Source organism: Cucurbita pepo, chromosome LG15, assembly GCF_002806865.2.
Source record: "Cucurbita pepo subsp. pepo cultivar mu-cu-16 chromosome LG15, ASM280686v2, whole genome shotgun sequence".
Taxonomy (NCBI): Eukaryota; Viridiplantae; Streptophyta; class Magnoliopsida; order Cucurbitales; family Cucurbitaceae; genus Cucurbita; species Cucurbita pepo.
In genome coordinates this window covers 811,742-835,365 of record NC_036652.1, presented here as the reverse complement: position 1 = coordinate 835,365, position 23,624 = coordinate 811,742, and the positions used below count along the sequence as shown (strand labels likewise).

The 23,624-nt window shown below is 38.7% G+C and overlaps 5 protein-coding genes across 5 annotated transcripts in view; 1 reads left to right on the top strand and 4 right to left on the bottom strand.

The window, feature by feature from the left end:
- Positions 1 to 169: 169 nt before the first annotated feature.
- On the bottom strand, positions 170 to 1,807 carry LOC111811389 (geraniol 8-hydroxylase-like). Its single transcript, XM_023698204.1, has 2 exons — positions 929 to 1,807; positions 170 to 850 (listed from the first exon to the last, which is right to left on the bottom strand). The coding sequence occupies exons 1-2, from the start codon at positions 1,805 to 1,807 to the stop codon at positions 251 to 253; spliced, it is 1,479 nt and encodes a 492-aa protein (XP_023553972.1). The 3' UTR covers positions 170 to 250.
- A 2,311-nt stretch (positions 1,808 to 4,118) lies between these two features.
- Positions 4,119 to 6,152, bottom strand: LOC111811139 (geraniol 8-hydroxylase-like). Its single transcript, XM_023697881.1, has 2 exons — positions 5,225 to 6,152; positions 4,119 to 5,123 (listed from the first exon to the last, which is right to left on the bottom strand). Exons 1-2 carry the CDS (start codon positions 6,101 to 6,103, stop codon positions 4,524 to 4,526), a joined length of 1,479 nt encoding a protein of 492 aa, XP_023553649.1. The 5' UTR covers positions 6,104 to 6,152; the 3' UTR covers positions 4,119 to 4,523.
- A 1,325-nt stretch (positions 6,153 to 7,477) lies between these two features.
- LOC111811141 (geraniol 8-hydroxylase-like) lies at positions 7,478 to 9,185 on the bottom strand. Its single transcript, XM_023697882.1, has 2 exons — positions 8,263 to 9,185; positions 7,478 to 8,163 (listed from the first exon to the last, which is right to left on the bottom strand). The coding sequence occupies exons 1-2, from the start codon at positions 9,139 to 9,141 to the stop codon at positions 7,564 to 7,566; spliced, it is 1,479 nt and encodes a 492-aa protein (XP_023553650.1). The 5' UTR covers positions 9,142 to 9,185; the 3' UTR covers positions 7,478 to 7,563.
- A 1,127-nt stretch (positions 9,186 to 10,312) lies between these two features.
- LOC111811142 (geraniol 8-hydroxylase-like) lies at positions 10,313 to 11,906 on the bottom strand. Its single transcript, XM_023697883.1, has 2 exons — positions 11,028 to 11,906; positions 10,313 to 10,918 (listed from the first exon to the last, which is right to left on the bottom strand). The coding sequence occupies exons 1-2, from the start codon at positions 11,904 to 11,906 to the stop codon at positions 10,313 to 10,315; spliced, it is 1,485 nt and encodes a 494-aa protein (XP_023553651.1).
- A 7,230-nt stretch (positions 11,907 to 19,136) lies between these two features.
- The window catches only part of LOC111811944 (WD repeat-containing protein WDS homolog), a 6,468-nt gene continuing 1,980 nt past the window's right edge, over positions 19,137 to 23,624 (top strand). The window contains exons 1-3 of the mRNA XM_023699018.1: positions 19,137 to 19,246; positions 19,940 to 20,726; positions 21,447 to 21,548. Of these exons, the coding sequence (XP_023554786.1) occupies positions 20,079 to 20,726; positions 21,447 to 21,548 (750 nt within the window). The 5' untranslated portion in view covers positions 19,137 to 19,246; positions 19,940 to 20,078. The remainder of the gene's footprint in view (positions 19,247 to 19,939; positions 20,727 to 21,446; positions 21,549 to 23,624) is intronic.

Below are 23,624 nucleotides of genomic sequence, written 5' to 3'. Positions count from 1 at the left end.
GACGAAAGTCCCATCGACTAATTTAGGGAATGATCATGGGTTTATAATCGAGTAATACTATCTCTATTGGTACAAGATCTCTTGAGAAGTCTAGCAAAGTCACCCGAACTTATACTTAAAGTTAATATATATTTTTTATTATTTTAACGAGATTATTTATAAATAGGGTTTAGGAGAGGGAAGTGCATTTCTCATCTACCCCATTTCATTACATGATTATATAATATTGTTCGGATACTCGGTAAATATTTTAAACCACTAGGGAAGGGATGGCTGTGAGAGGGTGAGCCATCTCCACAACCACGCTGAATCTATCATCCATGTTTATCTCGAGTCCATCTTCAACCTTCCAGTCGAAGAAATTAATTAACGAACCCAACATCAAAGGCATCATTCTCACAGCCAGTGGCAGTCCAGGGCAAATCCTTCTCCCTCCGCCGAACGGAATCAGCTCAAAACTCTGTCCCCTAATGTCAATTTCCGACCCCAAAAACCTCTCCGGTTCAAATGATTCTGGATTCTCCCAGCTCATCGGATCTCTTCCGATCGCCCATGCATTAATCATAACATGAGCATCTTTAGGGACTGTGAAACCTGCAATCTCCACTTCTTGTTTCGCCTTACGAGGTAGCAATAATGGACCCACTAGATGCAATCGTAAAGCTTCCTTCACCACCGCTTGCAGATATGGCAGCCTCGGAATGTCCGCTTCCTCCATTGGTTTGTTCTTCCCCAAAACTTGCCTGATTTCCACTTGAGCTTTTGCTAATTTTTCTGGATTTCTCAATAACTCTGCCATTGCCCACTGCAACGACACTGAACTTGTATCCGCACCTGCTACCAACAATACCTAGAGTTTTNACGCATCGCTTTTTAAATGTCATAGTTGATTTAAGAATCGAAAGATTATTTAGGGGAGGATTCTTACGAAAAGTAAATGTATCATCTGATTATGATCGATTTTAGCGTCACTCTCTTCGTTCTTGAGAAGATAATGCAACATATCGTTGCTTGGAACAGAATCAGGATCCAGTTCTTGCTCCTTCCTCCTATGTTCGACCATTGAGTCTAGAATTTTAAGAAAACTTCCCATGTGAATCTCCATCCTCTTTCTTATCCCTTGAATGTCGAGCTTCCTCAACACGGGAAAATAATCGCTCAAATTCGGCTTTCCGGCCAATTCCATCATTCCCTGCATGCACTTCTTGAATTGTCTCGCTAATTCGGATTTTGGATCTGCTAAATCAACCGAGAAAATCGTATTCGAGAGTAGATTCAGCGTAGTCGTGAACAATAATCTCCCTACATCCACCGCCTCGCCTTTCAACGCGCTTTTTCGAACAATCTCTACGAGCTCTTCCACTTTCTTCCGACGAAGATTCTCGTTCGCATCGAGAATTTTTCCGGCAAACAGAGTATTGTTGCATATTTTTCGATATTTCCTCCAGAGAGGAGAAACAGAAATCCATGGAAATCCGATTTCCTTATGATCGTAAGCCGACAGCGAATCTGGAATGGTTCTGTCGCACAAAGAGTGATCGTTCGTTCGTAGGACCTCTTTAGCCATGGCGGAAGAAGAAACCACCACAGCCGTAACTTGTCCAAGTTTCAGAGTCATGATTGGGCCATATACCTTAGCCATGGCGGCGAGCGACTTGTGAGGCTTGTCGCCGAGATCCAAGAGATTTCCGATGACCGGCAGAGGCTTTGGTCCCGGAGGTAGCTTCTGTGTACTTCTCGTCTTCCATTTAAGCCTCAAAATGAAGAATGCGGCACAAAAACAAAGAAAGTAGGCCAAAAACTCCATTTCCGGCGATGGCGAGGACGCTTCGGCTCTGCTCACGGCGCAACCGAATAGGAGCCTGCGGCTTATTATAAGATGCGAAAAAAGAAGGTATTAAATTAAAAATAAAATTAGGATAAATTATGATTGGTCCACGTATGAGGAAGTGACAATTAAATTTCGATTTAAAACCACAAATAAAAATAATATATCTAGAGCTGACGTGAAACCTCATGAAGATCTTTTTAGATATCTCTCCTCTCCTCCAAACCAACCGGAATCTGTTGGTTAGATTGGTAATCCAATTCAGTTCGAAAATTTTCATAACCCAACTCAACCCTTTATTTTTTAGTTATTCTAAATTGAGAAGAGACAAGAAGTAGAGAAACAACCTACAGTCGAGTTGACGGAAATAGAACAAGTCGAATGGAGAGACAGTCAGCGACAGCGTCGACGAAGTCAATTTGGAGAAATGGGAGGTGAGTGTCTTGCTTTTACTCACTAATTGGAGAAATGAGAAATGGAATAAGTTCTCGGAACTGATGGGTGTCTTGCTTTTACCTGGAAAATAATGTGTCACACGACTTAAGTATTTCAAAGAATACTCACTAATTGACCCCACTATAGGGACCATGTTAAATGCAAACACATGCAAATATGCTCTAGGGACCTATCTCTATCCCAGGTGGCCCCCAGTCCGGACTAACTATGGATGTGTAGTACTTCTCTACACACGACCCACAAGTGCGAGTGTGAATCCTCAGGCACGTCGCATCATATGTTGTCATATAACTCACGTACATCATCATACATCATAGCTCATACATCATCATATAATTTACGTACAACATCATACGATACAACTCATACATCATCATATATCATTATACATCATGGCTCATACATCACTATATAATTTACGTACAACATTATTCGATATAGCTACATCATACATCACTATATAATTCACATACACCATTATTCGATATAGCTCATACATCATACATCACTATATAATTCACCTACAACATTATTCGATATAGCTCATACATCATACATCACATCAAATTTCTACCATATCCTATAGTAAAGCCACTTGGCCTTAGCCGTTATTCTCCCTAATTTATAATGTTAGATCCCGTTCCCCAAGAGCTGCTTCAAATGTCTTTGGAGTTTGTTTCCTATCACACCATTTATCACCTTTCGTTAGCATTTCACAAATTAATAACGATCATACTAATAAGTGTAAAATACGGCACTAAAATGACTTCAATTACCGTCACCGAGGCCAAAAATAGATCATGGAGGGTTGGAACCATAAAAATTGGGCTAAAATAGGGGTACCCAAGCAAAATAAGCCGTGGAGTCGCCGGGAGCCGAGTCGAGACATCTAAGTCGACCAAGCCGAAGGGCTGCTTAAGACGCTGGTCGACACGTGGCAGTCCAGGAGTGGGCCACGTCGTGTGCATGCGTCTCGGGTCAGCTTGGCGGGTTGCGTCGGGTTATTGGGTTACTGCATGTGGTCTCGGTTTGTGGGCTGGGTCGCGGGTTGTTTGGTTGCAGGTTGAGATATTGGGCCGAGATGGGTTTAGGCCTCGGGTTGCAGGCTGGTCTGGTGACACAGGCTGCAGGCGAGTCGAGGCGCTACGGCGTGGGCCGCTACAGACGGACTGGGCCTCGGGTTACCGATCTGGATCCGACCCGGATCTTTTCTTCCTCGCCTGACTCACAGCGCGATTTTTCTCTTTCCTCACCGTGACGGTTTTGGACGTTGTTTCTCTCCCTATCTCTTGTGTGACCTCCTCCTCCTCTCTCCCACGAAGTTTCTCAAAAGTTCGAATTCCGGATTCCTTTTTCCGATGTCGACGACGACGACAATATGGCGTGAAACATGTCCTAGAGGGTCGATAGTCTCTTTCACGAAGTGATTTGAGCGTTTTGACGTTGGATTCAGGTGCTTTGGTTAAGGCATCGTGATCTCGGAATCTCGCCGAAGACTTTAGATTTCTCTCTCTCGATTTTGCTTTCTCTTTTCTCTTCTTTGTAGGTTTTCTGGTCGTGGAGCGTTGGCTGAGGTCGGCTGAGGGATCGAGGATTGCATTTGGCGATCCATCGAGGCTGCGGGTCGTGTTTCAGGAGTTGCCTGAGAACGTCGGCGCCCTAGGCGTTGCTCGATGAGAATATTTGCATAATCCACCGCACCTAAATGGTATGGAAGTTATCTTATTTATAATCAAATAAATTAGAAGGATATAAAAAGTAATAAACGGAAATAACAATAAATAAAAAGATACATATGATAATAACCTTATAATAAGATATCAAATATGATTTATATGGTTAACTATAATTTATTACTAAATATCCTTAACACCCGAGATACAAAGACAAAAGTTCAAACATAATTAAAGTACTTCAGAATACAGGTCCTACGCAATGAAAGAGTTTTCAGCTAAGTACAACACGACTATCCACAATGGTATGATAGTGTCCACTTTAGAGTACTTCAAAATACAGGTCCTACGCAATGAAAGAGTTTTCAGCTAAGTACAACACGACTATCCACAATGGTATGATAGTGTCCACTTTGAACATAAGTTTTGATGACTTTACTTGCTTCTCCAAAAAACCTCATTTCAATGGAGATAGTATTCTTTGATTATAAACTCAGGATCATTCTCTAAATTAGCAGATGTGGGACTTTCATCGAAGACCTACAATAATTAAGTCTGAAATTATTCTAAACAATTAAGGACGGGATGGCTCGAAGTGGATGAGCCATCTCTATGACGACGCCAAATTTATCATCCATGTTTATTTCAAATCCATCCTCAACCTTCCAATCAAAGAAATTAATTAACGAACCCAACATCAAAGGCATCATTCTCATAGCCAGTGGCAGTCCAGGGCAAATCCTTCTCCCTCCGCCGAACGGAATCAGCTCAAAGCTCCGTCCTCTAATGTCAATTTCTGACCCCAAAAACCTCTCCGGTTCAAATGATTCTGAATTCTCCCAGCTCATCGGATCTCTTCCGATCGCCCATGCATTTACCAGAACCTGAGCATCTTTAGGGATTGTGAAACCTGCGATCTCCACTTCTTGTTTCGCCTTACGAGGTAGCAACAATGGAGCCACTGGATGCAATCGTAAAGCTTCCTTCACTACTGCGTGTAGATATGGCAGCCTCGGAATGTCCACCTCCTCCACTGATTTGTTCTTTCCCAAAACTTGCCTCATTTCCACTTGAGCTTTCGCTAATTTTTCTGGATTCCTCAATAGCTCCGCCATTGCCCACTGCAACGACACTGAACTTGTATCCGCACCAGCTGCGAACAATACCTAGGGTTTTTTTTTTGCACAAATTAGAAAAACGACGCATCGCCTTTTCAATTTTATAGTTAATTTAAGAATCGAACGATTATTTAGGGGAGAATTCTTACGAAAAGTAAATGTATCATCTGATTATGATCGATTTTGGCGTCACTCTCTTCGTTTCTGAGAAGATAATGCAACATATCATTGTTCGGAACAGAATCACGATTCAGTTCTTGCTCCTTCATCCTTTGTTTGACCATTGAGTCTAGAATTTTAAGAAAACCTCCCAAGTGAATCTTCATCCTCTTCCTCATCCCTTGAATGTCTAGCTTCCTTAACACGGGAAAGTAATCGCTCAAATTTGGCTTTCCGGCCTCTTCCATAGTTCCCTGCACGCATTTCTTGAACTGTCTTGCTAATTTGGATTTCGGATCTGCTAAATCAACAGAGAAAATCGTATTCGAGAGTAGATTCAGCGTAATCGTGAACATTAATCTCCCTACATCCACCGCCTCGCCTTTCGACGCGCTTTTTCGAACAATCTCCACGAGCTCTTCCACTTTCTTCCGACGAAGATTCTCGTTCGCGTCCAGAATTTTTCGAGCGAACAGAGTATTGTTGCATATTTTGCGATATTTCCTCCAGAGAGGAGAAACAGAAATCCATGGAAATCCGACTTCGTTATGATCGTAAGCCGTCAACGAATCTGGAATGGCTCTGTCACACAAAGAGTGGTCGTTTGTTTGTAGGACCTCTTTAGCCATGGCGGAAGAAGAAACCACCACCGCCGTAACTCGTCCAAGTTTCAGACTCATAATTGGACCATATACCTTAGCCATGGTGGCGAGTGACTTGTGAGGCTTGTCGCCGAGATCCAAGAGATTTCCGATGACCGGCAGAGGCTTTGGTCCCGGAGGTAGCTTCGATGTACTTCTCGCCTTCGATTTAAGCCTCAAAATGAAGAACGCAACACAGAAACAAAGAAAGCAGGCCAAAAACTCCATTTCCGGCGACGGCGAGGACGTTTCGGCTCTGCTCACGGCGCAACCAAATAGGAGCCTGCGGCCTATTAGAAGACGCGAAAAAAAGAAGGTATTAAATTAAAAATAAAATTAGGATAAATTATGATTGGTCCACGTGTGAGCGAGTGCCAATTAAATTTCGATTTAAAACCACAAATAAAAATAATATATCAAGAGCTGACGTGGCACATTTTGAAAATCATTTTAGATATCTCTCCTCTCCTCCAAACCACTCTTTCCCTTCACTGGCTGTCCCACTAAACAAGATATTGCCTCAATTATGAGTGAAGGAGGCTCGGAGTGATTGAAATTATTAAATTAGAAAGTGAAATGCTCGGTTCGGTTCGGTGATGGGACGTTCATTTTTTTCGTTTGTGATTTCTTTTTATCTTTTTTGTTATTTTATTAAGATAAAGATTTCGATGTTCCAACCCGACAAACCTGTTCTCAACCCGAATTCTCCGTTGGATGATGAAAGTCTCACATCTGCTAGTTTATAATCAATGAATACTTTTTCCATTGGTTTGAGGTCTTTTGAGGAAGTCCAAATCAAAGTCATGAGAGCTGAAGCTCAAAGTGAACAATATCATACCATTGTGGAGAGTTTGTTCGTCTATCATGGTATCAGAGTCATGCCCTACACTTAGTCGTGCCAATAGATTGGTAAATCTTCATGTCGAACAAAAGATTCCAAAAGAAAAGGAGTCGAGCCTCCTCGAAGGCATAGTAAAAAAATGACGAAGACTCCAAAAGAAAAAGGAGTTGAGCCTCGACTAAGGGGAGGCGTACTTTGTTCGAGGGGAGATGTTGGATGATGAAAGTCTCACATCGGCTAATTTAGGGAATGATCATGGGTTTATAAAGAATACTTTGTCTTTGGTTTGAGGCCTCCTGAGTAAGCCCAAAACAAAGTCATGAGAGCTTATGCTCAAAAGTGGACAATATCATACCAATGTGGAGAGTTGTGTTGGTCTATCATTCTCTAATAAAATGTCTTTTTCTAGTTTGATTACCAAAATTATTACTCATCATTAAGGTAAATTAGTGGAGAGAGGGGTTTGCTTGAAAAAACTAGCCTACCTATTTTGACTTTAATTTTCATTATTATTATTATTATTATTATTTTAATTTTCATTTTGTTTACTTTATTTATTTATTTATTTATTCATCTTCATTTTTCATATTATTTTGCAATTCACCATATACACATTTGATTTTAGAAATAGAAATTAAATAATATATTAAAATTGTTCATTCTTTTTCCAAGCCTTAAAATCTTTTTAGTTAAAATTTGGTAATTACGTCAAAGAATAAGGGTATTTTTGCAAAGTCCATATATATATATATATATATATATTTGTAATTTAGCCCAAAATACTAAATAAAAGTTAAAAGTCAAACCATAATTAAAGCGATAGTATTGTGGAAAGTCTAGAATTATTCTAAACAGTGAACGATGGGATAGCTCGGAGTGGATGGGTCATCTCAACGACGATGCCAAATTTATCTTCCATGTTTATCTCAAATTCATCTTCAACCTTCCAGTCGAAGAAACTAATTAACGAACCCAACATCAAAGGCATCATTCTCATAGCCAATGGTAGTCCAGGACAAATCCTTCTCCCTCCACCGAACGGAATCATCTCGAAGCTTTGCCCTCTGACGTCAATTTCCGATCCTATAAACCTCTCCGGTTCGAATGATTCCGGATTCTCCCAGCTCATCGGATCTCTTCCGATTGCCCATGCGTTTACTAGAACCTGAGCGTCTTTAGGGATTGTGAAACCTGCTATCTCCACTTCTTGAATCGCCTTACGAGGTAGCAACAATGAAACCGCTGGATGCAATCGTAAAGCTTCCTTCACTACTGCTTGTAGATATGGCAGCCTCGGAATGTCCGCTTCCTCTACTGGTTTGTTCTTCCCCAAAACTTGCCTGATTTCCACTTGAGCTTTTGCTAATTTTTTGGGATTCCTCAATAGCTCTGCCATTGCCCATTGCAATGTCGCTGCAGTTGTATCCGAGCCCGCTGCGAATAATTCCTAGGGTTTTTGCATAAATTAGAAAATCGACGCATCAGAGTGCTTTTTCAATTTCATTATTGATTCAAGAAGAACGATTATGTAGGAGATGATTCTTACAAGAAGTAAATTTATAATTTGATTTTGATCGATTTGAGCGTCGCTCTCTTCGTTCTTGAGAAGATAATGCAACATATCGTTGTTTGGAACAGAATCGGGATCCATTTCCTGCTGTTTCATCCTCTGTTTAATCACTGAGTCCAGAAGTTCGAGGACCCTTCCCATGTGAATCTCCATCCTCTTCCTCATCCCTTGAATGTCGAATTTCCTCAACACCGGAAAATAATCGCTCAAATTTGGCTTTCCGCCCTCTTCCATAATTCCCTGCACGTATTTCTTGAACCGTCTAGCTAATTCAGATTTCGGATCTGCTAAATCAACAGAGAAAATCGTATTAGAGAGTTGATTCAGTGTAATCGTGAACACTAATCTCCCTACATCCACCGCCTCGCCTTTCGACGCGCTTTTTCGAACAATCTCTACGAGCTCTTCCACTTTCTTCCGACGAAGATTCTCGTTCGCGTCTAGAATTTTTCCGGCGAACAGAGTATTTTTGCATATTTTGCGATATTTCCTCCAGAGAGGAGAAACAGAAATCCAGGCGAATCCGACTTTGTTATGATCGTGAGCCGTCAGAGAATCTGGAACGGTTCTGTCACACAAAGAGTGGTCGTTCGTTTGTAGGACCTCTTTGGCCATGGCGGAAGAAGAAACCACCACCGTCGTAACTCGTCCAAGTTTCAGACTCATGATCGGGCCATATACCTTAGCCATGGCGGCGAGCGACTTGTGAGGCTTGTCGCCGAGATCCAAGAGATTTCCGATGACCGGCAGAGGCCTCGGTCCCGGAGGTAGCTTCAGTGTACTTCTCGTCTTCCATTTAAGCCTCAAAATGAAGAAGCCAACACAGAAACAAAGAAAGCAAGCCAAAAACTCCATGGCCGGCGATGGCGAGGAATTTCAGATTCTGTTACGGATTTCACTTCATCGTCTCTGCTCACGGCACGCCCAAATATATTAAAAAAGATAATAATAAAATAAGATTAGGGTAAATTTTGATTGGTCCACGTTTGAGCATGTGACAATTAAATTTCGATTTAAAAATTCAAATAAAAATAATAAAAATCAAGCTGACGTGGCAGTTTTTAAAAATATTTTTAAATGTCTCTCTTCTTCTCCAAACCACTCTTTCCCTTCAAGAAATTGCCTCAATTATGAGTAAGAAGAGGACCCGTAATTTTCGGGAGTAATTAAAACTATTAAATTATTTTATAACGCTTTTTATTTAATAAAATTAATTTTCATTGATAAAAGAAATGCTTTTTAAGTGACTTTTGATATAACCAAATTAATTTTTGTAATTTTCAAACTTTTCAAATTAAATAAATTAATAAAAAATATTATTTAAATTTTATATTTTATTTCAAAAATATCAACTTTTTAAATTTTTAATAATATACTTAAATTTAAATTTTTTATATTTGGATTTCAAGGTTTTTCAAACCAAATTGAATTGCTCGGTTCTATTTGAATCGATTCAATTAGGGTTTCACTGCCTCTTTTCATTTATTCCCTATATTCACTCATTTTTGTGACGGTCATTTTTTTTTGTTTTTTTAAGAAGACGTAGATTTTGATGTCTGATTCAAATTGTGTTGTGTCAAATTTGTATAAAACCCGACCAACCTGTTTTCAACCATGATTATCTAATAAAAGGTCATCACCGATCACCGGATTGAAATTATTATCATATTATCCTTTAATATTTGATTTTTGAGCAGTAATATGTATAATTAATTATTCAATTTTGATGATCGGTATTTATAATTAAATTTTTGTATAATTTTATTAAAATTATTTATTTAAAAATAATTATTAATATGGATGGCTAAATTAACACAAAAACCTAAAGTTTAATGTATATTAATGTACTTATTAATGAATAAAAATTAAATTAAAGTAGTTTATTTAAAGAAAATAATTAAGAATTTATTACAAAATAAATTAAAATTTTAAAAATACTTTAAAATAGTTAACGAGAATTAATTATATGAAATTAAACAATGTAGTTAAATTATTAAAAATTCTTTCAGCTACGAATAATGTGGAATTATTCTAAACAATTAATGACGGGGATGGCTCGGAGTGGATGAGCCATCTCTACGATGACGCCAAATTTAGGGTCCATGTTCATCTCAAATCCATCTTCAACCTTCCAATCGAAGAAACTAATTAACGAACCCAACATCAAATGCATCATTCTCATAGCCAATGACAGTCCAGGACAAATCCTTCTCCCTCCACCGAACGGAATCATCTCGAAGCTCCACCCTCTGACGTCAATTTCTGATCCCATAAACCTCTCTGGTTCGAAGGATTCAGGATTCATCCAGATCATTGGATCTCTTCGAATCGCCCATGCATTTACTAGAACCTGAGCATCTTTAGGAATTGTGAAGCCAGCGATCTCCACTTCTTGTTTCGCCTTACGAGGTACCAACAATGGAGCCGGTGGATGCAATCGTAAAGCTTCCTTCACTACTGCTTGTAGATATGGCAGCCTCGGAATGTCCGCCTCCTCCACTGGTTTGTTCTTCCCCAAAACTTGCCTGATTTCCACTTGAGCTTTCGCTAATTTTTCTGGATTTCTCAATAGCTCCGTTATTGTCCATTGCAATGTCATTGAAGTTGTATCGGCGCCGGCTACGAACAATATCTAAAGTTTTTTTTTTTGCACAAATTAGAAAAACGACGCGTCAGAGTGATTTTTCAATTTTAGTATATTGATTTAAGAATCGAAAAATTATTTAGGGGAGGATTCTTACGAGAATTAAATGTATTATTTGATTTTGATCGATTTTGGCGTCACTCTCTTCGTTCTTGAGAAGATAATGCAACATATCGTTGTTTGGAACAGAATCAGGAGCCAATTCCTGCTGATTCATCCTCTGTTTCATCATTGAGTCCAGAAGTTTCAAGAGACTTCCCATGTGAATCTTCATCCTCTTCCTCATCCCTTGAATGTCGAGCTTCCTCAACACGGGAAAATAATCACTCAAATTTGGGTTTCCGGCCTCTTCCAAATATCCGTGCATGTATTTCTTGAACTGTCTCGCTAATTCAGATTTCGGATCTGCTAAATCAACCGAGAAAATTGTATTCGAGAGTAGATTTAGCGTAGTCGTGAAAGCTAATATCCCTACATCCACTACCTCGCCCTTCGACGCGCTCTTTCGAACAATCTCCACGAGCTCTTCCACTTTCCTCCGACGAAGATTCTCGTTCACGTCCATAATTTTTCCGGCGAACAGAGTATTGTTGCATATTTTGCGATATTTTCTCCAGAGAGGAGAAACAAGAATCCATGGAAGTCCGACTTCGTTATGATTGTGAGCTATCAGAGAATCTGGAATGGCTTTGTCGCACAAAAAGTGGTCATTGGTTTGTAGGACCTCTTTAGCCATGGCGGAAGAAGAAACCACCACAACCGTCACTCGTCCAAGTTTCTGAGTCATGATTGGGCCATATACCTTAGCCATGGCGGCGAGCGACTTGTGAGGCTTGTTGCCAAGATCCAAGAGATTTTCGATGATCGGCAGAGGCTTTGGTCCCGGAGGTAGCTTCGATGTACTTCTCGTCTTCCATTTAAGCCTTAAAATGAAGAAGGCGACACAAAAACAAAGAAAATAGGCCAAAAACTCCATTGCCGGCGACGACGAGGAATTTCAGATTCTGTGACGGATTTCACTCTATCAACTCTGCTCTGCTCGCGGTGGTACTCTCATTTATAGTGTGATGTCTCACATTGATTGGAGAAGAGAACAAACCACCATGTATAAGCGGTGGATCTGTGCCGGTATATATAGATCTAAACGAAAGAGTTGGTAGATTTACAAGTTTATGTCGGATGATATAAATTGTTATCATGTTAAATTATTTAATATATAATAAATTAGTCCCCAAACTTCGGGTAACAATCAAGGTGTTCAAAAAACATAATAACCTAAAATACTCGAGTTTTGGAATTTTATTTCTCAAAATTTTATTATAGAAGAAATGTTATTTAATATTTTGACTCATTTAAAGGGATTAAAATTATTTTAAATACTTTTATTTCTAATTTTGGACTTTTTTATATATATATAAACTGTCCACATCTACCTCATCAAAACAGCTTGACATGCATAGGCACTAGCAACAACAAACTCAGCTTCTGTGGTTGATAAGATGATTATAGGCTGCTTACGAGAAGACCAAACTACTGCTCCTCCACTCGTCATAAACACATATTTTGAAGTACTCTTATTATCTTCCATATCTTCAACATAGTCACGGTCAGTATTTTCCCTTTCTATAAAATACACCACTGACACCAATCCTTTTAAGGATTTGAAAGGGACCTATGAACCTGGGGCTAAGCTTACCCCTTTTCCCGAACCTTAACACCCCTCTCATGAGTGATACCTTTAGGAAAACATGTTCGCCCTCCGCAAACTCGGTTTCCTTTCTTTGAGTGTCAGCGTAACTCTTTTGTTGGCTCTGTGCAGTAAGTATCCTTGATTTGATTTTCTGGACTGCCGTGTTGATGACCTCAACTAGTTCCGGTCCCATAAGTTGTTGGGTTCCAACCTCTTCCCAAAACACTGGTGTCCGACACCTCTTCTAATACAGGACCTCAATGGAGCATATGAATCTTTGCTTGATAACTGTTGTTATAAGCAGCTTCCATGAGGGGTAGGTGTTCATCCCAACAACTAGTGAAATTCATCACACACGCCCTGAACATTCCAACACGCCCTGAGGGGTAGGTGTTCAACCTCTCTGTCTGTCCATCTGTCTAAGGATGGAAGGCTGTACTAAAACAAAGTTGGATACCCAAGGCTTTCTGCAAACCTTTAAAAAACATGAGAGGTAGACCTAGCATCGCGATCACACAATGGAAGTAGGCACTCCATGCAACCGAACCATTTCTCAGACATACAACTAAGCCCATCGATCCACTCGAAAGGTGCTCTTAACCAGGATGAAGTGAGCTATTTTTGCGGGTCTATCAACAATGACTCAGATCACATCAAAACCACGTTGAGTCTTAGGTAGACCGGATATGAAATCTATACTCACTTCCTCCCACTTCCACTCGGGTTTGTTTTAGGCTTGTAGCAACCCTGCAGGGCGTTGTCTCGGGCCTTTCACCTGCTGACATGTTAGACAACGTCCGACAAAGTCTACAATGTCCTTTTTCATTCATGGCCACCAATAACTGTTCTTCAAGTCCTGATGCATTTTCATACTACTAGGGTGGAATGTGTAGGACGTGTCGTGTGCTTCAGACATAATCTCCTTAAGGATTCCCTTATCCCTGGGTACACACAGGCGTTCCTACCACAAAAACTCGCCTTCAGATGAAATTGAGAACCTCTGAGCTCTCTCAGCCTCTTGGGTGCCACAAACTTTGTGGAGCTGCGCATCTATAGACTTTGCATCAATAATGCGTTTACGAAGTGTGGACTGTACTGTCAACAGAGCTAGTTGTGCGGTGATGTTCTTAACTACTATATCAATCCCAGCTCTTTGGATCTCATCTTGAAGCTTGCTTTGCTGAGTGACCAACGCATAGGTGTAGACTGTCTTCCTACTCAAGGCATCAACTACCACATTAGCCTTGCCAGGATGATATAGGATCTTAACATCGTGGTCTTTCACTAGCTCGAGCCACCTCCGCTGTCTCATATTCAACTCTTTTTGTGTGAACAAATATTTAAGGCTCTTATGGTCTGTGTACACTTGGATTCTCTCACCATACAGATAATGCTGCCATGGCTTCAGTGCGAACACCATGGCAGCTAGCTCCAAGTCATGGGTAGGATAATTTCGCTCATGATCTTTTAATTGTCTAGTAGCGTACGCAGTTACTTTCACATTCTGCATAAGCCCTTCGCTGAGGCGTCACTATACACAACGAGGTTGCCTGTTCCATCGAGCACTGTGAGGACTGGTGCAGTCACCAACCTCCTTTTCAACTCTTGGAAGCTCTCTTCACAAGCTAGAGTCCACACAAAGGGTTTCCCATTTTTGGTCAACTGAGTCATCGATGTTGATATTTTCGAGAAGTCTTGGGCAAATCTCCAGTCGTAGCTAGCCAAGCCCAAAAAGCTTCTTACCTCTATCACGGTTTTCGGCCTTGGCCGCCTCATGACAGCTTCAATCATAGCTGGATCCACAGTAATCCCTTGACTGGATACCACGTGGCCAAGGAAGGCCACCTCCTGCAGCCAGAATTCACACTTCGTGAATCTAGCATATAACTGGTAGGTTCTCAATAGAGTTAAAACTTTCCTCAGGTGTTCCTCGTGCTCCACCTCAGACTTAAAACACACCAGGATGTCGTTAATGAACATAATCAAGAATTCTTCAAACACTTTGTTCATCAACTCCATGAATGCTACGAGAGCGTTAATTAAACCTGACACTTTGTTCATAGTATGGTTGTGACATCTGACATGCGTCCCATCTTTTCGGCGACACGCGGCCCTCTCCTACCTGACACGAGTTCCAAAAAATCGATTATTTTCTTTTTTTTTTTGCGTTTTCGTATTTTTTTCTACATAACTCGGATTAACGTGATTCCTTCACGAGTTTTGTAGACCTCATATTCATCTATATGTAGGTATTTTTCTTGTAATTTATTTTTAACCACGGACTTAGTCCAAGTTGGTAAGAAACATCAATACTTACATCCTTTTGGTGAATGTCGGAATTCCTATTTCCGATCTGAATCCATCAAGACTTCCTTCACGGATTATGAGTGCAATCCACTCTATATTAACATACTAAAATTTCAGAATCTAACTCTCCATATTTCTCACGGATCTGTGGAAAATCTGAACTTACCTACGGATTTTCTTCATTCTTTGATGGTTTTAGACGATTCAAGGGTCCATAATGCTTCCTATAGGTTCTGTGAAGGATTTGTGAAGAAATCTTGATCTGAATTGGACTCCTCGTGGCCGAATCGGAAGTTACTTTTTCTCCGTACTTTCCTTTTCTTTTCTTTTCCTCTCTTTTCTTTCTTTTCTTTCCTTATTCTGGTTTTTTTTTCTTTCTTTTATTTCTCTTTTACTAACGTCAATTTCAGTTGCTTTATGAGGAAGATGACCGAATGACCAAATTACCCCTCTGGGGTTGACTTTGACCGTTTTTCTTATTTTCCACCATTTTTTTTTTATTTTTTATATTTTTCTTGAGTTCCTGAGATATTTCTAAGCATTTTTCTCTTCTACCTCATCTTAAAATTCGATCTCGAACATCTCAATGAAATTTTAGAAGTTCAACTTTAAAGGGGAAAAATTAGGTTTTAAATTTCTCGTCGGGGTTCGGGTGTTACATCGACATGGTCACTATCAGTAAGTTCAATTAAAACACTAACTCTTCCCTTCCTATAAAATATACCTTAATCTAGTGTACCTTTCAAGTACCTTAAAACCCTTTTAGCTGTTGCAAAATGTTGTTGTGTTGGACATGCCATAAAACGACAATTTTCTGTCTTGAAACAATGGGATTACAAACGCAATTGTAATTCTCTACGCCAAATCGATTTAAAACTTCAGCCGCATACTTTCTTTGACATAGAAAAATACTTTGTATTACCTCTGTTCTAAGGAAAAATCTCATTTGACCTAAGTCCGTCATATCAAACTCTTTCTTCATAGAGTGTTTAAACTCCTCATTCCTCCTGATGAAGAGTGTCTGCTCACTGTAACTGCTTTTGAATCCTTCCATGATGAAGTAAAATTCTATTAGACTAAACCAGATTCCAGGTGCTTGTTTTAATCCATAGAGAGCCTTCTGGAGTTGACATCTAAACGGATAGAGTTTCCAACTTTTTTGGACTGCAAAAGGAAGGATCATTCTCAGAGTATCCATTCTGGCCATAGGTGCGTACATTTCCGTATAATCAATTCTATGCTCTTGTGTGTAACCTTTTACCAACGATCTTTCTTCGTATTTATCAACTTCACCGGAGTCATTTAGCTTGGTCTTATAAATCCATTTTACTCCTATTTTCTTTGTTCCAGCCGATAGAACCCACCTAAGTTCCATGTTTGATTTTTTTTCAATGGATTTGATTTCTTCCTTCATAGTCAATTTCTATGTTCGGTTTTTGACATCTTCCTCAAAATTCATACGATTTGAAATCATCAAGAATGCCATATTTTCTTCATTCTCTTCAGATAAGCCTTCACCGAAATATCATGATAATTATTCTAAATCAACAGAGAAAAGCGTATTCGAGAGTAGATTCAGCGTAGCTGTGAACATTAGTCTCCCTCTATCCACCGCCTCGCCTTTCGACGCGCTTTTTCGAACAATCTCCACGAGCTCTTCCACTTTCTTCCGGTGAAGATTCTCGTTCGCGTCCAGAATTTTTCTAGCGAACAGAGTATTGTTGCATATTTTGCGATATTTCCTCCAGAGAGGAGAAACAGAAATCCATGGAAATCTGATTTCCTTATGATCGTAAGCCGACAACGAATCTGGAATGGTTCTGTCACACAAAGAGTGGTCGTTCGTTTGTAGGACCTCTTTGTTGGATGATGAAAGTCTCATATCGGATAATTTAGAGAATGATCATGAGTTTATAAACAAAGAATACTCTCTCCATTGGGACGAGCCATTTGTTGGATTTCGATAATCGGCCAGTGAAATCATTTTCTTTTCGGTGAGAGGATATCGTTGACGGGAAGTTGTTGGAAGAAAATAAAACGCATAAAACAACAAAGAGAGAGAATTGCTGAAATTTTGATTGCGCTTCAAATCCCGTTATTAAATCTTGTGAACAGATTTCCTATTTAAATATAACCTATTCTATCCTAAAAAATGGCGGGAGAGTGGCCAACTAAATATGTGACACTTTGTAGGAAATTGCCGTCTAAAACTTAGTTAATCCATTCGACCTGTTTGTCAAATGGTCAAACGTAGAACTAATGAAATCGTGTTAATCTAAATAAGGAAAAACTCACGTTTTATCTAACAGCCTTTTGGTAAGTCCAAGGCAAAGCCATGAGAGCTTATGCTCAAAGTGGACAATATCATACCATTATGGGGAGTCGTGTTCGTCTAACATGGTATCAGAGCGATGCCCTAAACTTAGTCGTGTCATTGTGGAGAGTCGTGTTCATCTAACATGGTTTCAAAGCCATGCCCTAAACTTAATCGTGTCAATAGATTGATAAATTCTCAAATGTCGAACAAAGGACTCCAAAAAGAAAAAGTAGTCAAGCCTCCTCGAAGGTACGAAGGCTGTAAAAAATGACTAAGACTCCAAAGGAGTTGAACCATGCTTTGTTCGAGGGGAGGTGTTGGGTGATGAAAGTCCCACATCGACTAATTTAGGGGATGATTAAGGGGAGGCGTGATTTGTTCGAGGGGAGGTGTTGGATGATGAAAGTCCCACATCGACTAAGTTAGGGAATGATCATGAGTTTATAAACAAAGAATACTCTGTCCATTAGGATGAGGCCTATTGGGGAAGCCCAAAGCAAAGCCATGAGAGCTTATACTCAAAGTGGACAATATCATATCATTGTGGAGAGTCGTGTTCGTCTAACACTCTTTAGCCATGGCGGAAGAAGAAACCACCATTGTCGTAACTCGTCCAAGTTTCAGAGTCATGATTGGGCCATATACCTTCGCCATGGCGGCGAGCGACTTGTGAGGCTTGTCGCCGAGATCCAAGAGATTTCCGATGACCGGCAGAGGCCTTTTTCCCGGAGGTAGCTTCAGTATACTTCTCATCTTCGATTTAAGCCTCAAAATGAAGAAGGCGGCACAAAAACAAAGAAAGCAAGCCAAAAACTCCATTGCCGGCGATGGCGAGGACGTTCTAATTCTGTAACGGATTTCACGTACTCTCTAAACGTGACGAAAGAAGTTCGGCCAATGAAATGTTTTGTACGCAAATTAAAATAATAAATGGAGAGCTAACATGACACCTTTATAGATATAAATAAAATATCAACAAATAATATTTTTTAAAAATAATTAAAATATAATTTTAATTATTTTAAAAGTTAAATTATAAATAATACTCGTGAAATATAGTGTTAATATCAATTTCATTTCTTTTTGGTTTCAAAATAACTTACGAAATTTTTGAAATAATAATAATAATATAATAAGACGTTGTCGTATCCAAAATTGAAAAATAGTCCGTAATGATTTAATAATTTTCTTTTATGAAGTAATAATTTAATAATTAAACATAGTCGGTAACGTTGTTGATATCATTTGTAAAAATCAAAGTCTACTGCTAGTAAATACTGATGGGTCAAAGTCGTTAATGGTACACCGCCCAATGTCTGGCTCTGATACTATTTGTAAAAGTCAAAGCACACTGTTAGTATATATTGTCCACTTTGACCGGTTACGTATCGCCATCAGCCTAACAATTCTAAAACGTGTATGCTAGGGAGAGGTCTCCACACACTTGAAATGTTTCGTTTCCCTCTTTAATCAACGTGGGAGGATCTCATGATCCACCCCACACTTTCAAGGAATGTTTTGCTCTTCTCTCCAATCGATGTGAGATCATAGGTAGGTAGGTCTGTAGTGGATAATTTAAAAAAATATATTTTTATGGGTAACTTACCTAATATTACTTCATTTTCCTTAAAAAAGAAAATAAAAAGAAAGGCAACTAATTATTAAAAAGAATCTAACTATAAATAATTGCCATAAATTAAATGCCATAGTTATCCTAAGGGAATGAAAAGACAAATATAGCACTTGTTTTTAGTGTTTAAAAAATGTCGTCTTCGTCCAAGGTAGGGGCTAAAAGGGAAATTGATAATTCGATATTTTACAGAAAAAAAAAAGAAGCAAAACCTCAACGTCGTCGTTTAAGTCGTATTTTGTTCTTACTCTTTTCTCAAGGCCTGCCTCCTTCAAACTACCTTCGGTTCCTTCCCGACTACAAGTCATTTCCATTTCTTTCCCGGCAATCTCACTGAGCAGTTCTTCAATCTCTGCAATACATTCTCAACTGGTTAGCAATCGTTCTTCAATTTTGTATTCTTCTTCGTTTCTTCGTATTGGTAGGCCTGGCATTTTGATTCGTTTTTGTTCTGTAAACTCATGGAACAGTTTCGTTCTTCGTCCTATTCTGCACGTAATTGTTCTAATCTCGGATGTTTCCTATTTTCGTGTACTTATACTTTAAGAATCTTGGCTGGAGTCTCCCAGGCTTACTTTCTTATGCGATTCAAGAACTATTTTGTAGGTTTTGGATAATTATAAGCTTGTTGAGTTTCTGGAATTATTCGTGCTAGAAATTAATAGTTTGCGTTGTGTGAATCTTTGAGTGAATATTATAGGCTAGGTGTATTCCGGTGAATGGTTTGAGATTTTAATTTTGGCGTCTGATCAATCGATTATGGGACGGAAGTTTCAAGTATATGGCCGTCACGAGAAGTGAATTTATCAGTGTTCAAGGTTTTGGTGTATTTGGCTATAATAGTCAATCACGGGAGGAGTTTAGAGTTTTTAAATCTTAGTTGTTACTTTGTTGGTCAAGAATGGATAGTCTTTATCCAAATTTTTTAATAATAATTCCTCGATCTTTGTTGTACTTTACTGCTGGGACACCGTTGAACCTGCATCTCTATCTCTCTCTTGTTACCTAATTCTTTTGGCACTGACTTGAAATTCTTCTTATGCGTACATCTTTGTTGAATTCCAGGATTTTGTACTTGCAAAAAAATAGGTTCCTTCTATCTGGAAACAACAGTACCACGGCTGGTGAAATATTGGTCTTTTCCAGAGCATTGAAGGGGAAGGTCATTAAAATGACATAAGATTTTCTCACAAGTTGTATATCCATGGAGAGTTCATCTGTGTTAATTGGATCCAAGGGCCTAATAAGGAAACATGAGTTTGTTAGGATCATAATTCAATGCTTATATTCATTTGGTTACCAAAAATCTGCACTATGTTTGGAAGCCGAGTCTGGGATTTCATACAAATCTAATGATTTCAAGTTGTTGGAGTCTCAAATTTTCAGTGGTAATTGGTATGGTTGCATTGACACAATAAGTGGCATCAAGGATTTAACTGATGAAGTAAGAGTTTCCGCCGTGTTTCTTGTTCTAAAACATTGTTTGCTTGAGTATTCCAACTGTGGGGATGATGCATCGGCACTAGCTATGTTGCGTAAAGAAGCTCCAATGTTCCGTTTTAGTAGAGACAAAATCCACAAGCTTGCTTACAGCATATTTACTTCTAAGAACATGAATTTGGATTATTCAAATGACAGTGTCATTCATGAATTAAGGAAAAAGTTGTTGCGAGATTTGGAAAAAGCTCTTCCTCCACCTACTTGTTTGCTAGACAGGAGGTTGGAGCAACTGGTTGAAACCACCGTAGTGGCACAGATTGATTCATGTATGTATCATAATTTTTCAGGTCCAGTTTCAATCTATGAGGACCACTGCTGTGGCAGGGATCAAATACCAACAGAAACAATTCAGGTGCATTTTGTTATGCTCGTACTCCATGTTTATACTCTTAATTTCCATGCATCATTTTAGATGATTTTGAAAGGAAATGATTTCATATTGTAACATATGATGATGGAATATAAATATTTTCAAAATTGGATTGGGTTCTCTCAAATTCATGCAAGTAAGATATGAACACTATTTTTACAAGCTAATCCATCATGGAATATTTTCAAAATTGGATTGGGTTTCATAGAGGCATGGATTACCTACTTGGACTACTAAATATTCAATTGTTTCTGAAGGACGAAATATTTTTGGATTCTAGTTTTGTGTGTGTTGGAATATCTGGTTTTCTGAATTAAAAGAAGCTGCTCGTCCGTTTTCTTGTTCTCATATAGTTTTTGAGTGAATGAAATTTGTGCTAGTAGGATTTTTTGGTAAATGCATTTATTTCTTTGTCTAGCTCATTATCATTGCATGAATATGATTGATATTTGAAATCGAACGATCCTTAATCTCAGCCTTTTACACCCCATTCTCAGTTTGTGGGGGTGAAAGAAGGAAAAATAGAATGAGGATTGATACTTCATCACCCACAATGGATTGCTCAATATCTTGTTGAATGCTTAACTTTATTTATTTATTTATTTTGTATAAGAGAGAATTTCATTGATGATTGAAATTTACAAGAATGCTTAACTTTATTTTTTAAAACAAATTATTAAAACAAATTTTCTTGCTATGCAGATTTTGGCAGAACATAAGAATGAGGTTTGGTATGTTCAGTTTTCTAATAATGGAGAATACTTGGCCTCTTCATCCAGTGATTGCTCAGCTATTATATGGAAGGTACCCTTAAGATCATATCTTTAATTTAATAATGTTAGAGTTGTCATTATTATTACTGTTAACTGAACAGAAAGAAGGATTCATTAGTAATCGAAAGGAGTCAAAAGGCACAGACTGAAGGAAGGGAGACGAGTCATCTCCCATTCTGGGACCTAAAGCAAAAAAAAAAAAAAAAAAAAATGTTGGACATGCCNATTTACCATTTACAATTTCAATATTTCACCCCCACATTGTCTAATTTCAAAGGAGGCATTGGACTCGTGAGTTAGATTTCTATATTTTTGGAATTTTGAAGTCAATTTTGAGTCGAAGTCTTTATATATGTTGCTATGTGTGTAGTTTTATGTATGTATCGTTGCATTCTTCATGTCATAGATTTTACAGGATTCGATATTCGATATGTTGTTAGGTGACTTTGTGGTTAGGCAACAAAAACTAACTTAAACTCGTCAGAATGCATATATGGTGAAGTTTTTGCCTTTTTTTGGTTCATGATTCAATGCCAATCTGAGATAAAGCCTGGAGTTGCTGCTGCAACTATTTTTACCCAAAACCCTGAACTTTAGTCTCATTTTGGCTTGTCATCTAGGTTTAAGAATGGATATCATCAGAGACCTAATTATTGTTTCATTGTCTTATTGATCGGTGGCATTTCTTTTCAATTAAAATAATTTCTCGTCATAACAATAATACAGGAAAAGATTGTTACTCAAAATAATAGAACTGTGCAGTACATTTGTTGCTTTCTCGTAGAGAATGTTTGGTTTCCCAGTTGATTTCATATATCTTGTTATGGTTTGGGGTGGAACGAAGAACAGATTATATATGAAAGTTGGAATGTAAAATTTTGCCAATCCAAATAATTTTTTTTGGCCCCATCCCTGGTAATGGCAACATAAAATTGAAATTATAAAGCACTAAAGACATAATCTCTAGTTTCCGAAGTTACAATCACACTAATAAGTCGATTTTTATAGTCGGTTCAAGCTTGAGCTAAATAAATCTGAAGAAATGAAAGAATACATGGGCAAAGAAGAGCCATACTACAAGAATGAACTCCAGTCAAGAGAAATAAGACCAAGCAAATAATTACAAAATAAACCTAGAAACCGAGGCTCACAGAGAAACAAAAAATCTAACAAGGACTAAACATCGCTAGAAGAACTCCCTCGCCCTAAAGCCTCCACAAAATAGTGTGCACCCACCTGCCACAAAAATCACCCTTTATCAGAGGGTGAATGGAGGATAAGATCCTCAACCACCTCCCTGCAACTTTGAGGGCTAACGAAAGAAAAGTCGAACGTCTTAAAGAAATCATGCCAGCCTGCATGAGAAAATCATATCTCCAAAGGAGATGATTAAGGCCCTCTGCAACTCTTTTGCAAAGAATACAGCAAAGTGGTCCAATCACCAAAGACCCTCTAACTGAGAGCTAATCTAGGGTGTTAACTTTTCCATGCAAAACTTGCCACACGAAGAACCTCACATTCTTGAGAATCATCACCTTCCAAACCAAACAAAAATAGGACCACCCATGAAAGAGGGGTTGGATAAGCACTGGAAATTGTTATTGAATTAATCATTCTGGTTAACTTTAGGAATAATGTAATTTTAAAAATTAACTTTGAAGATAGAGTTGTTTTGTATGAACCTAGTGCAAAATTTGGCCATTTTGGCCTAGTGACAGGTTTCAAGTTTAGGTTAGGTGAGTTTGATCCCATAAATTTTACGATGGGGCTGATGGTGATAGTTCTGCAGAGGCCTTTCCTTGTGAACGAAGTTTGGCGGGCTAAATTGGGCGAGATGAATTATTATTTAGAGGAGATGCTTTTATGATGCTCGGGTAAAGGTCGTTAATGCAATAAATCAGAGAGTGGACTCTAAAGGGCTCGTTAGCCCTTCCCAACCAGACAAACACATGCTGAAGTGCTCTTCAGAAGCTCAAGCTAAACTCTTGTAATGGCGTATTGTAGGAAATTTGGGTTAAATTTGGAAGTAGGAACAAGAGGTGTTTTTTTTTTTTTTTTTTTTTTTTTTTTTTTTTTTTTTTTTTTTTTTTTTTTTTTTTTTTTTTTT

Bases quoted from the DNA above. Each gene is read 5' to 3' on its own strand.
- LOC111811389 (XM_023698204.1), bottom strand. From the start codon at position 1,807: ATGGAGTTTTTGGCCTACTTTCTTTGTTTTTGTGCCGCATTCTTCATT.
- LOC111811139 (XM_023697881.1), bottom strand. From the start codon at position 6,103: ATGGAGTTTTTGGCCTGCTTTCTTTGTTTCTGTGTTGCGTTCTTCATT. The intron at 5,124-5,224 runs GTAAGAATTCTC...AAAAAACCCTAG, and splicing joins AGATGATACATTTACTTTTC to GTATTGTTCGCAGCTGGTGC.
- LOC111811141 (XM_023697882.1), bottom strand. From the start codon at position 9,141: ATGGAGTTTTTGGCTTGCTTTCTTTGTTTCTGTGTTGGCTTCTTCATT. The intron at 8,164-8,262 runs GTAAGAATCATC...CAAAAACCCTAG, and splicing joins AAATTATAAATTTACTTCTT to GAATTATTCGCAGCGGGCTC.
- LOC111811142 (XM_023697883.1), bottom strand. From the start codon at position 11,906: ATGGAGTTTTTGGCCTATTTTCTTTGTTTTTGTGTCGCCTTCTTCATT. The intron at 10,919-11,027 runs GTAAGAATCCTC...AAAAAACTTTAG, and splicing joins AAATAATACATTTAATTCTC to ATATTGTTCGTAGCCGGCGC.